At 42.3% G+C, this 12995-nt stretch overlaps 1 protein-coding gene across 3 annotated transcripts in view; it reads right to left on the reverse strand.

Annotated features, from left to right (window-relative positions):
- Positions 1–12995, reverse strand: part of WASHC2A (WASH complex subunit 2A) — a 55460-nt gene that overhangs the window by 5054 nt on the left and 37411 nt on the right. The window contains exons 22-28 of one of the 3 annotated variants that reach the window (XM_059169610.1): positions 9714–9869; positions 7353–7535; positions 4834–4962; positions 4625–4705; positions 3079–3201; positions 1733–1795; positions 1161–1373 (exon numbers count right to left, since the gene is read on the reverse strand). In XM_059169610.1, the coding sequence (XP_059025593.1) occupies positions 1161–1373; positions 1733–1795; positions 3079–3201; positions 4625–4705; positions 4834–4962; positions 7353–7535; positions 9714–9869 (948 nt within the window). The remainder of the gene's footprint in view (positions 1–1160; positions 1374–1732; positions 1796–3078; positions 3202–4624; positions 4706–4833; positions 4963–7352; positions 7536–9713; positions 9870–12995) is intronic. The other 2 variants (XM_059169611.1, XM_059169613.1) reach the window with 2 other exon arrangements.

The raw sequence follows: 12995 nt of genomic DNA on the forward strand, positions 1-12995 counted from the left end.
GTGTTCTTTTCTTCAAGTCAACAAACACTAAATTCAAATGCTAAATATTTTATACAAAAAACCTGGTTTAGAAATCAGAACTTTTAAAATAACCACAAAATATGAGCTATTAATTAGCAATAATGCAGTATTTGTGATATTTTCCAAAATATACAATCACGTAGTTTTAAGAAGGTACAAGCTCCTTTGGCCAAAGTATTTGGTTGTGTGTGCCTATTTCAAGAAAATATCACAAACAGTCATAAAGAGTAGCCAATGTAAACTCACCCTTCCCCTCTCCAAAGGCTGACCAAAAAACAAAAGGAAGGATATTTTTTAAAAGGAAAACAGGTTTGGAAATACTTAAAATGAATATATTTGCCAGGGTTATCTGAGGTACTGTTGCTTACTCAGATTAGCCAAGATTTCCTAGAGAAGGAAAGCTGGATAGAAGAGAACCAACTAAAATGAAAGCAAAACCTCAAAGAGTTCAGTCTATCGAGCATACATCCACAGTCCTGTGGGCCAGGGTGACAGAACCATACCACTGGGAAATAAGTGCCCTGGGATCGCAGAGAAGGGAGCCCAGGACAAGAAGGCAGGAGGGGAAACATCATAGAAGCAGAGAAGTCTGAGCAGACTGTCCATGTGCAAGAGAGCATTCCTGACAGAGGAAGCAGCCCAAGCTGTTGGCAGCTGTTGGGAGTGTGTGTGTTCATGGAACGGTGCCTGGTTGGACTGGAGTTTAGGCTGACAGTGTGGTTGGTAAGCAAGTTGGAAGCTTTGCTTAGCATGTTTGTAAAAGGCTTTAACACCAAACCAAGGAGCTTGAATGTCCTCCTCCCCTCAGCACAGAGGCCAGAAAAAGGAGGGACGTGCTCTGCTCTGTGTTTAAAAGACCTCCAGGGAGCAATGAAGGAGAGCCTGGAGGAAGTGGGACTTTATGTGGCTACTGAGCAGAATATACATTTAACAAACAGAGGCAGAGGAAGGCAGAATTAGGAAGGCGTAAGGGAGATGGAAAGACTGAAGGAAGGAAGATGTGTCTCCTTCATCTGGGGAATGGGAGGCAGCCTATGATGTGTAACTGATGGACTAGAAAGAAATATACAAGTTATTCGGGCTTAAAAAAAAAAAAAAGGCAAGCGAGCAAGCAAGCAAAGCGAAGGTGGTTTCATCACCTTGTTTGCACTGTGTAACGTGTCTGCCTGAGCTGGAAGGTCGAAACTCACACCGGCCTCCCCACTACTGAGAAGAGTGGGCGTACGTTCCAGATTGTGGGTCCTCTCAGGCTCAGATGAAGGAAAAGCCAGTTCTGGCGAAACGGGCTTTATTCCAGAGATCTGGGGAACCGCTGCAGGCAGCAAGGCTGCTGGGTTAATCGCTAAATTGGCCTAAAAAAGAAAAAATGAAATTTACTCTGTATGTTTTCTTAAACGCAGCAGTCTATTATCACTACTGTGACACATGACAAGAGACATGGTATATGTAATGTTTAATGTGATAAGAGAAAGAAAAATGCAGGGAGGTCTCCTGATCTAGACTTAGAATTAAAACAGAGTAAGATTATATACCTGTGCCCACCACTTGGACCAAAGAAAAGATGTTACAGACGCAGCACACAAGAAGCAACAACTAGAGGATGGGAAAGAAGTAGGAAAATGCCAGGCAGCAGCTGACAAAAGTAAATATCCAAAAAAGTTTATAGATGCCACAAGGCAGGCAGTGCAGATTCCAGACATATTATAATTACTTGTATTTTCCAGATCCGAGGGGATGGCTCTTTGGTTTTAAATGGAGCGGGACCTGGTGAGTCCTGTGTGAAATTACATTCAGTTAAAAATCCATTGGGGAGATAGAAAAAAAAGGATCTCTTGGATTATACTCATGCCCATTAAATTTGATGGAGCAAAGCTGTCCCTTTCTGTAATTCTATAATGGGAAAGGCATTCAAATCTCTCCTGGGGCCTTGAAACCTTTCACTAACATTATTTCACTTCTGCCTCCTCATCCGTTGTGTAGGTGCAATGCTGTCAGACCATATAGGAAGTAAAGGCCCACAAAGATCATGGATTAAGATTCCTAAGAATCACAGTGTATCCGAGCACCAAAACCTGACCAGTTGGCAAAATTACCATGCTGGTTCCCCCACACAGCAAATACCACAGGGCACACCAAAATTCATACACAACCTAATGCACTGAGGTTCTAGAAGCAAGGGAAGCTGAAATTTGGGGCACGTCAATGCAAACGTGTTCTCCCTAGTGCCTAATTTTCACAGCTCAGGACACTGAAGCCTCAGGGAAACATCCAGAGACAGCTGTAAGCCAGAACCAGATCTCACTCCCCAGTTCTGGTCTGTTTCCAGAACAAGCTCCAGAGAGAAGAGGGCTGAGGGCAGAGACCTATCAGCAGTAACCTCAGGAGAGGTAACCAAGAAAATGGGGTAACCAAGGAATACTGGTTACAATTTACATTTAATTGTTTATTATTTAATTCTAATGTAATTCTACTCCACCATAGCCCAAAGGGAGAAATTGGGGTTCTAACAGGAAAAATATTCTTCACCCTAGATCAACTCTATTTTGGAACTGAATTTCAAAGTTCTTTAAAAACAGTAATCATTAAGTATAGCTTCGTGGAACTGGGCTGTAGACAGAAAAGAGACGCAGTAGGGAGGCGTGTTTTTAAAACAAACACACACACACAGGAGGGGCGCCTGGCTGGCTCAGTCAGTCTTAGAGCATGAAATTCTTGATCTCTGGGTTATGAGTTCAAGGGCCATACTGGGTGTAGAAATTCTTGATCTCCAGGTTATGAGTTCAAGGGCCATACTGGGTGTAGAGCTTTATTTTTTAAAAAATGTTTAAATTGGAATTTAAAAACTTTTTTTAATTTAAAACACACACACACACACACACACACACACACACACACACACACGCACACGCACATACGCCCAGTTAAGAAAGAGAGACAGTCCTACTTGCTGTTTCCTCCCTAATCAAGAGAACTCTGAATAGCCTCGGGTCTGCGCAATGGAGTACCTCTGTCCAGATACGCAAATGAGAGCTGAAAGTCCTTATAAGCAGATCTCACCTGAGGTGTTTCTGGTTTCAATGTACTTTTCTCTTTGATACCCTGAGTGGATTCAGGATGTTTCTGGTTCTTCAAAGAGGATACCGAGTGGTCTTTTTTCACTACTCTCTTCTTTTCTGGTATCTTCAAAAGAAAAAGAATACCAAACACCTATCATGTATCTGAGAAATTTTAAAGTAAAGTCATAACTCATAAAAGTAATCTGGCTTTTGAGTTTTGAGTCATTTCTCAAATGAGGGTTGAAGACAAAGGTAGCATTTCAGAAATGGCATTCTAAAGCCTGTGACCTTCTCAGGAGTCTTCACTATGCCAACAGAAAATAGAGAGTACCCAGGGATGCCTGGGTGGCTCAGTCAGTTAAGTGTCTGCCTTTGGCTCGGGTCACAATGTCAGGGTCCTCAGCTAGAGCCCCGTGTTCAATGGCGAGGCTGCTTCTCCTGCTTCCTTCACCCCTCCCCTGCCGCTCATGCGCACTCTCTCTCTCTCAAATAAATAAATAAATACTTTTTTTTTTAATTAAAAAAAAAAAAAGAGTATCTAACAAAATCTACTGGGGTGGGGAAAAATGACACAAACAGGTAAACACTCAGATTTAAAGCTTTGCACCTGAAAAGCTAGAATATTTAGTCACCACGTTGCATGCACTGGTCTTTCAACAAACAACCTAAAAGTCAAACAAATCTGGGAACACCTGGGTGGCTCGGTCGGTTAAGAGTCCGACTCTTGAGTTCGGCTAAGGTCAAGATCTCAGGGCTGTGAGTTCAAGCACCATGTCAGGGATCCTTGCTGAGCACTGAGACTGCTTAAGATTTTCTCTCTCCCTTTGCCTCTGCCTCTCCCTCCCTGTGCTCTCACACTCCCTCAAAAAATAAAAAAATCTTAAAAAAAAAAAAAAATCAAACAGGGACACCTGGGTTGCTCAGTCAGTTAAGCATCTGCCTTCAGCTCAGGTCATGATCCCAGGGTCCTGGGATCAAGTCCCAAGTTGGGCTCCCTGCTCAACAAGAAACCTGTTTCTCCCTCTGCCTCCCGCTGCTTGTACTCTCTCTCTCTCCCTCCCTCTCCCTTTTCCTCTCTCTCTCTGCCAAATAAATAAATAAAATATTTAAAAGTAAATCAAATCTGTAATGCAGTAAGAACCTGGGTTGGTTAACACTCTAATGTCAGTTAGGAAACATTAGACGGGGACACCACAAGCACTGTCATCAGCATGCTATTTGCCATTCTTTTACTAGTAAGCACCACAATTCTCTGTGGATTTTCCCTACTCTTTTTTCTAAAGATTTTTTTTTTTTTTTATTTGGGACAGTGGGGGAAGAGAAAGAGAGAGCACAAGGGCGGAGTGGGAGGGGTTGAGGGAGAAGCAGACTCCCCACTGAGCAAGGAGCCCGACATGGGGCTTGATCCCAGGGTCCTGGGGTCATGACACTTAACTAAGTGAGCCACATAAGCACCCCCATGTTTTCCTTACTCCTATAAATATATGTTAACTTCCTTCCCAGAACCCTTCCCCCACACCCTAGTATTGAAAATAAAAGGCTTATACCAAAGACCGTGACTTGACAGGACTGAAAAGATCATCATCATCATCATCCCCAAATAGGCTCCCAACACTTGGCTCCAATAACTGGAATAGACAAAACTCTAATTCAATATTCATAACAAAAGCCATTTACAAAGAAAATTAGGTAAGCTACTGACACGGTATCTAATACAATAACAGCATCATGATGTGAAGAACCTTTTGAAACTGACCCTGGTTTTCTTGGTGCCAGAGAAAAGGTCAACATCGGGGTCATTGTCCTTCTGGAGCTTGTGACTAAAAAGGAGCTCTTCATCCTGAAAGACACCTGTGCTCTTTGGGCGGGCATCAGGATCAGGACTCTGGAAAAAAGAGGGATGTTCTAAGGATTTATGCCAAGGAAATCGCAGCTGCAAATATGGAAATACAAACATATTCCCTGCAGCTATTTACACATGGTTAAGGGCTGGGTACAGCCCAAGTGGCAATCGAAAAGGGAAGGACACATTCATGTAACAGAAGCTACCAAAAACAGTGGAAAATCTATTTGTAAATACAGATCATATATATACAATCTGGAAAGATCACCTTCCACAGCCTGTGTGTAATAAATGTCTTAACTTTTTATTCAAAAAACAATCCATTAGTTCCCAAAACAAGAAACATTTTAAGGGTGAAAACATACAAAAATCAATAAGTGCCCTCCATCTCATTCACAAAGGGACGAAGAGAACTCAGCTGACTTAATACCAGAACTACAGAGTGGTCAAGCACATATCCCTAATCGGTCAGCATCCGACCCCAACCTTCCCCTATGCCCATTCACCTTCCACCCCACCATCTTCGGATTCCAAACAAGTTCTTTTTATTTGGTAGAGTATCGGACATTTCAAAGTTATTATTCACATTACTTGTTTTGACACTCTAATACCCCCGACTTGACATTCTAAAATACTCCCGTAGTTTTTTTTTTAACGTTAGATAGATGCTACCATAACAGAGCAGTGGAAGGCAGAGTCCCAAGTCCTTGAGAGGAATTACAGAGACAAGAGCAGGAGGCAAGAGCGATATAAATAAGCACGACAGCCTGACCTTGTGACTTCCAAGACCTTGGGGCTGGCAGACCAAAGAGCCAAAACTATGGAACACAAGCTCTCCTCTCTCATCTCTGCCCCACGGTAATCCCTAGGCCCATTATAATGCATTTGCATTGAAGGTACCCCCCACCACCACCACCAAAACCCAAGGAAAAAGGCTGCCAAGACCTTTGGGTAACAAACCTCGCCATGTCAAGAACTCCCCCTCCCAACCTGTGGGAGGAGCTTCCCAAATGACTGGAAGCAGCCTCCATTACAGACCACCCCACCTCTCAGCCCAGAGAGACCCACAAATAACCAATTCCAAAACAACCACTCTCCCACCATGAGAGTGTACTTTCGCTTTAATAAACTGCTGTGGTTACTACTTTCCTTCTGGCTGTCTTTATTCCGTTGACAATCCTCATGGAAAGCTCCTAAGGAATCCAAGGACTGAGACCTTCTTTCACACAATATAGACTTTCTTGCCCATAACATTTAGTATCACAACCACAGAGTAAACAAAAAAACTCACAACTGAGGAGAGGTGTCACATTAAAAATTAACTAATTATTATTACTGATTATACATAAAACCCCAGTGTAACACAGTAACTAAGTTTCACAACCATGAAATCTATACAAAATCACACAGTAAAAGAAATAAAATATATTTGAAAAAAAGAATATAGCAAATAATTCATATTCACTATGCATAGCTCCCATTTATAAGCAGGGATATACTACCGGTATAATAAAAAATAAAACATTTTTTATAGAAATCAACATGGACCATGTCCTCAGTTTGGTTTACAAAAAAGCACTGGCAATATGCCACCTTACAGGTTTTTTTTCAACATCCCTACTGAGATAAAATTCACATTCTATAAAATTCACCTAGAGTATGATTCTGTGATTCTTAGTATATTCACAGAGTTATGCAAACACCACCACTGTGCAGAAGTTTAGAACACTCCCATCAACCCAAAAGAAACCCCAGTCCCTCTCCCTTCTCATCTACCCCACTCCCCCAGACCCAACCAACCACTCATCTACTTTCTAGCTCTATGGATTGGTCAAATCAAGACATTTCAAATAAATGGGATCATAAAGTTCGTAGTCTTTCGTCACCGGCTTCCTTCTTTCAGAATGTTTTCAAGGCTCATCCACGTTGTAGCACGAATCAGTAACCCATTCTTTTTACTGTCAAATAATATTCCATTTTGAATAGATACGTTACACTGTTTACCCATCCATCAGCTGATGGATTTTTGAGTTCTCTCCATCTTTGGACTATAATAAATAATGCTGCTGGGAACATTACATTCTAGTTTTGTGTGACTGTATGTTTTCATAACTCTTAGATACATACCTAGGGGTGGAATTGCTAGGTCTCGGTGGTGACTCATGTTTACCAATTTCAGGAACTATGCAATTTTCTTCAGAAGTGGCTGCACTAACTTATACTCCCAATAACAACACAGGAGGTTCCAGTTTCCCTGCACCCTGACCAACACTGGGCTACTACAGAAAAAGTCAACAAGCATTGATGGAGACGTAGAGAAAACAGAACCTTCAATTCTTCAGTAATTCACATGACAGAATGGACACCATAAAATGAGATTCTTTTATCCTTTCAAAAACCTGAAATTAATAACTTGACTGATTTTTGCTCACCTTTCCAACTTCTTTCTTTGGAGCTTGGATACTGTTTTGATCTTCTGTTTTATCCTCTTCCTCATCAAACAAACTAAGAACAGTTTTGGTTCTACCTTTGGTTCCTTTCTCCACGGGGGATGATGAAGAAAATAAATCAGAATGCTTGACTGCTTCCTGAGCAGATACAGTCAAAGGGCCTCCCTGAAAATGGAAACAACAAAAAAATAAAAAAACACGGAGAAATACAAGCCCCACTGTGGGATGCCCCCCCCACAACTCCTCAAAAATTCGGTAACGGGGGGCGCCTGGGTGGCTCAGTGGGTTAAAGCCTCTGCCTTCGGCTCAGGTCATGATTCCAGGGTCCTGGGATCGAGCCCCACATCGGGCTCTCTGCTCAGTGGGGAGCCTGCTTCCTCCTCTCTCCCTCTGCCTGCCTCTCTGCCTACTTGTGATCTCTGTCAAATAAATAAATAAAATCTTTTAAAAAAAAAAAATTCGGTAACGGCGACATCTGCATGTTTCCAGGTGCTGTGGCTAATCACATCTACTCCAAAGTATCAAAATACCGAGGCCAACTCTCCACTGACTGCTTCAACAGACTCCTGTGCAGGTCGTTCACAGCCAAAGATAATTTCCCCAACTAGTTTAAAGTCATGGCTCCCTTCCTCCTACCAAGAGATTTATGTATCAGTTATAACCCTGATCCACACAGGTTGCTCATGAGCTATCAGCTTAGTCATAGAGAAAACACAAATGCCAATCACCAGGAGTGGATCATGTATTTCCTAGTATTCCATTAATACTTCAGACCCAAGGAAAAACCTTACTGACAAAATCAGACGCTTAAACTATGGAGGACCCACACCACATTATACAATTAGAAGAATCACTAAAATAGCCTAAAATGTAGCATTTATTCGTTCAATAAGTTCCACATTTCAAGTAAGAGACCACTGATTCTAAGAACCACTATTACTGTATGAACCACTAAGAAAAAAACAACTCCCAATTGAACATGCCACTGATTGTGAAGCACATCCTAGTATCTATCTGAGTGATTAAATTGCGGAAAATACGCTTCTCTGAAGAAACAGGTAATTTCAAAGTGCCTGCTAGGTGGGAGGTAATCTGCTAAGAACTACAGATGTCACAGTGAGCCAAAGAAACCTGGCCCCGGTCCTCAAGGAGCATGTACTTGAGCCAGAGCCGGCAGTGCAACAAGCAACTAGACCTCCAGCTTACTGGGGTAACTCAGGGGGCTACAAGAGCACAGAAAATGTCCACACAGAAACTACAGGTAGGGAATATCCCACAATGTTTCAGGTACAAATAAAATATTTGTATCATTACAGCTCTAAGGGCCTCAACAGGAAAAGTATATGTGATATTCTTCACATAGGCCCTGAAAAAGAGATTAGATGTGAACAGCTGAACATGCAGAGAACTAGAAAAGTTAGAGGAAAATAAGAAAAAGTAGGGGCATCTGCATGGCTCAGTCGGTTAAGCATCTGCCTTCAGCTCAGGTCATGGTCCCAGGATCCTGGCATCAAGCCCCACATTGGGTTCCCTGCTCGGCAGGAAGTCTGCTTCTCCCTCTCCCGCTCATTCTCTTTCTCTCTCAAATAAATAAATAAATAAATAAATAAATAATCTTTAAAGAAAAAAAGAGAGAGAGGAAAGAAAAGAAATAAAAAGAAAAAGGTATACAGACACTGAAGGCCATTAGTAACCCCCAGGTGCAGCCAGCAACCTTGTCCACAGGCTCCTGATGACAGACCACCCAGGAGAAGTCAGCAAACATTTTAGAAGACAAGAGATTTCACTTTACTCTCTAATTAACAGCCAACATCAACTAATGCAAGAACAGGAAATTTAGATCTTCTTAAAACGGTCATTTTAATTGAAGTACAGGTAGAAGCAGAAGAGAACTTGGTGTGGGGGTGGGGGGACAGAAACACTACAAAAGACACATGACCCAGAGCAGACATGCAGAGAAAACCGAAATGAAAAGCAAGCTGTGGGAGAACACCTTGGTGAGAGAAAGGACACACACAAGATGTGTCCATGTGTCTCTTTGTAGAGAGTGTAAAATGGGAGCAAGGTACAGCACTGTGTGCACCTGCGCCTACGAAAGAGACTGAGCAGCAAGAACAATGGTGAAGATTTCCCTCAATGGTGGCACCAGATTTTCTTCTTCAGGCTTTGCAGTTTTTTCAAAATTTTCAACAAATTTGCCATCTGTTTTCTGTGGTAGAAAACGGTAAGGGTGTGTGTGTGTGTGTATGTGTGTGTGTGTGTGTGTGTGTGTGTGTGTGTGTGTGTTCATTACAAGACACAAGAAACAAACACAACAGAATGGACACGCCCAAAAAAGGCTACCTTCTCTGACTCCTCCACCACGAGAGTGGGCCCCAGTTCGGACGGCTCTTTGGCGCCCTCAACCTTCTTATCCACGGGTTTCACTCCGAATGGTGCCTCCTTCTCTTCTTCATCACTGAACAGCAAAGGTGGAACCTCAGGGACGGGCTCTTTTTTCTAGCAAAAGAAAAGTAGATGACATCCTTAAAAACAAAAGTTTGCTTACCCAGCGTGACAACCTAAAGAACAAGGTGAAACCACAGTCCTCGAGTGAGCAAAATGTGACGGCAGGAGAGAAAGGGCGTGACAGTGAAGGACGCACAAACAGGGCGAAGGAAAAAACACCACCCCAGACACAATGCTTCATACCTTTGGCTACAACACGCGCACCTGTCTCCACGTGTCCATCCCCTTCACAGACACTGCCATCACCTAGACCCTAACCTCTGCCACCCAGACAGCTACTAGTCTCCTGCTTCCCTCCTCCCTTTCCAGCTCAGTGACATCATCCAGAGGGCTCTGCTAAAATAAAATGCCCCCCAGATTACTTCATCTCCCACCCCATGCCTGCTCTATTTGTGTTAAGCAAATGCTAAACAGGATAATCAACTGACACTTCATTTTCTCCTTTTATCCATCTGTGCCCTATCAACCCTCACTACTCCCTACACCTACCGTAAACTTTCACACTTCCGTGCTTGCTCCTCACTGGAGAAGCAAACCCTCATCTTTCAAGCGCAGCCCAGCTCAAGGTCACCCACGAAGGTTTCCCGGTTCTCTTTCTACCTAGTAAGTATCGCTGCTACGCTGGTAAGATTATCCCTCTTCTGAGCCTTTACTTCACTTGCTTCCTAGTGTACATTAATAGCAATCATACATCTGTCCGTTCACTGAAAGGATCATATATCGCCACAGCCAGTCATGGTGTCTTATACCAAGCAGGTGGTCAACACAAGTTTGCAAGCACTTTGTCTCATCTCCCCTCTGTTGCTTACGTGGGAGGCAGGAAATTCAGAGATTAGAAAACTGAGGTTATGTGCCTTGTCTAAAATTACTGGCATCCTTCAGGAAAAGGATTGATCAAAATTCTTGAGGAAAAAAACTGTAACTCTGTCATATCAGCTAGAGTAGGTGTTATGAGGAAGTACGCTCCGAAGCAGTATCTAAATCAAGTCAGGAAGACAGATTTGGGAAATCAAAGAACCCTACTAACTATGAGAGAAAAAATTACAAAGGAAGTAAAAATAGGGTAAGATGATTGAGTATTGTTAAGAAGAGGTCCTTAAAACGTATAATCATTTGAACCTGAAATAAAAGACTGGAAATCCAAAGAAACAGTTTCAGAAGAGATCCGGCAATACTGAAACAATTAAAGGAAGAAACTTTTGTGGAATGCGCTGGTCTCGCTGAGAACTACATACTACTTCAATGCAAAGTCAGTCTGGGTAAGAAACAAGATTTCAATACGGTCTCTTAAATCAAGAAAAATGCCACCCAAACTTTTGGTTGTAAATGTTTCTAAAGATAAGCTGTATTTATCTTGATCATGAAATTAATTTCACTGATAGGTTGATAACTGAGTCACATCTAACTTTAAAATATTCTAAGATCTCTGAACAAGAACAAAAAATCTTTTCTATACTGTTCTCCAGAGGCGTTTATATTTCACAAACGATACAATTCTGTGTGCAGTTTGTTCAGCTACTTAAGATGCTGATCTCTGACTTTTGTCTCATTTAATAATCACTATTACTACAGGTAGAAAGAAGTTTTCCATTTCCAGAACCTTTAGTATTTATTAAATTATTGCTCATTTATCCAGAGTAGAAGTTTTTATTTATAATCTACAGAAGAAAACCACTCAGATCTGACTCTTTTAACCACCTGATGTCTTCTTTAGGGAGATCCAAGGATGGGTGATTCAAGGCGAAGAGGACAAGAACCTCAGAAGTAGCAGCAGGGAAGGCAGCACGCTCCTCCCCACGCTGAAAGCTTCTGGTACAATTCCACTTACTGGGAATGTGGTGGGAAAAAAAAAAAAATTCCTAAATCATCAACTGACATGTGCCCGGTCTGGCAAGTTTTCACAGGACAAGTTAATGTTTGTCCTATGTCTGAAAATATGAAGACTATTTCCAGATCGAGGAGAAAATAAGGACCCCTGGAGTATTGTGAGACAGGGTGAGTCACCTAGAGCACATGGCAAGTGAGGGTGGAAAAGAGGAGTGCCTCTTGAATAAGATTACAGGCGGCATGGGAGGCTCAGCTGAAGTATTTGTGACAAGGACAAGAGAGGACTGGGTTGTATTTACGAACAGAACCAGGGCAACGGCAAGGAGAGCAGAGGAAGAAAGGAAGAAGCAATCACGGAGAAGTCAGATATAAAATTATCTCAAGTCAAGGCTAAATATGATAAGGCAGTAAGGATGGGAAGAAACATCCCTAATAAACTAGAAGGAAACGGTGACGGTTACTCCATCTAAGCCAAAGTCAGTCACACATGTCCCAATACAGTTACAGGGAATACTGAGAGTGGGGAAAAAGAACAAGCTCAAGCTTATGAAAATGAAAAACATTCTGCAGGATGAGAAAAAAGATGCATAAAAATGTATAACATGATCTCACTTAAATAAAACAGACATGGGGTGCCAGGGAGCAGGCCTGAAAGAGCTGACAACACATAGTTACTGATGACTCCTCCGGGAGGAGAGTAAGGACTTTGCATTCTCTATGCACTTTCTAAACCTTTTTAAAGGATGCACCTGGGAAGAGGCCCAGACGCTCTACCTTCTTCTCTGTCATGTGGGTCTTTTTGCCTCTATCACATACCAAATCTGAAGGGCCTGAAGTTGGGACTGAAGGCCTGATGGCAGGCTGTGACGTGACTTGATTCTTGGCCTTTTAGGCTAACAGAGCCAGAGGAAGGTTATCTCCATGCAGTCTACCCTAAAAAGTTTTACGCTCCCCTTTGGGGCTGTTAGCAATTGCCAGCTGGTAGTAAACCAGCGCTTGGCCTCACTTTGTTCTATGTGCACACGCTCACATATACCCACTAAGGGAAGGAGATGGGGAGAGATGAATGGCAGGCCAGAGCAGGATTCCAGTACTCCTGGGTTCCCTGAACTATTATCATAATCCCACCTTCCTCTCGTTCCTTAATACTCCTTTTTGATGTAACTATCATCACGACTGGCTAAATTTTTTAGCTTAGGTGACTGTGGTAGTGACATCACGTAGATGTAGTTACCAGAATCATTTACACTGGATAGCCACCGATTGACTTTTTCTTATCACATCCTTTTA

The sequence above is a fragment of the Mustela lutreola genome, chromosome 4 (genome assembly GCF_030435805.1).
Source record: "Mustela lutreola isolate mMusLut2 chromosome 4, mMusLut2.pri, whole genome shotgun sequence".
Lineage (NCBI taxonomy): Eukaryota > Metazoa > Chordata > Mammalia > Carnivora > Mustelidae > Mustela > Mustela lutreola.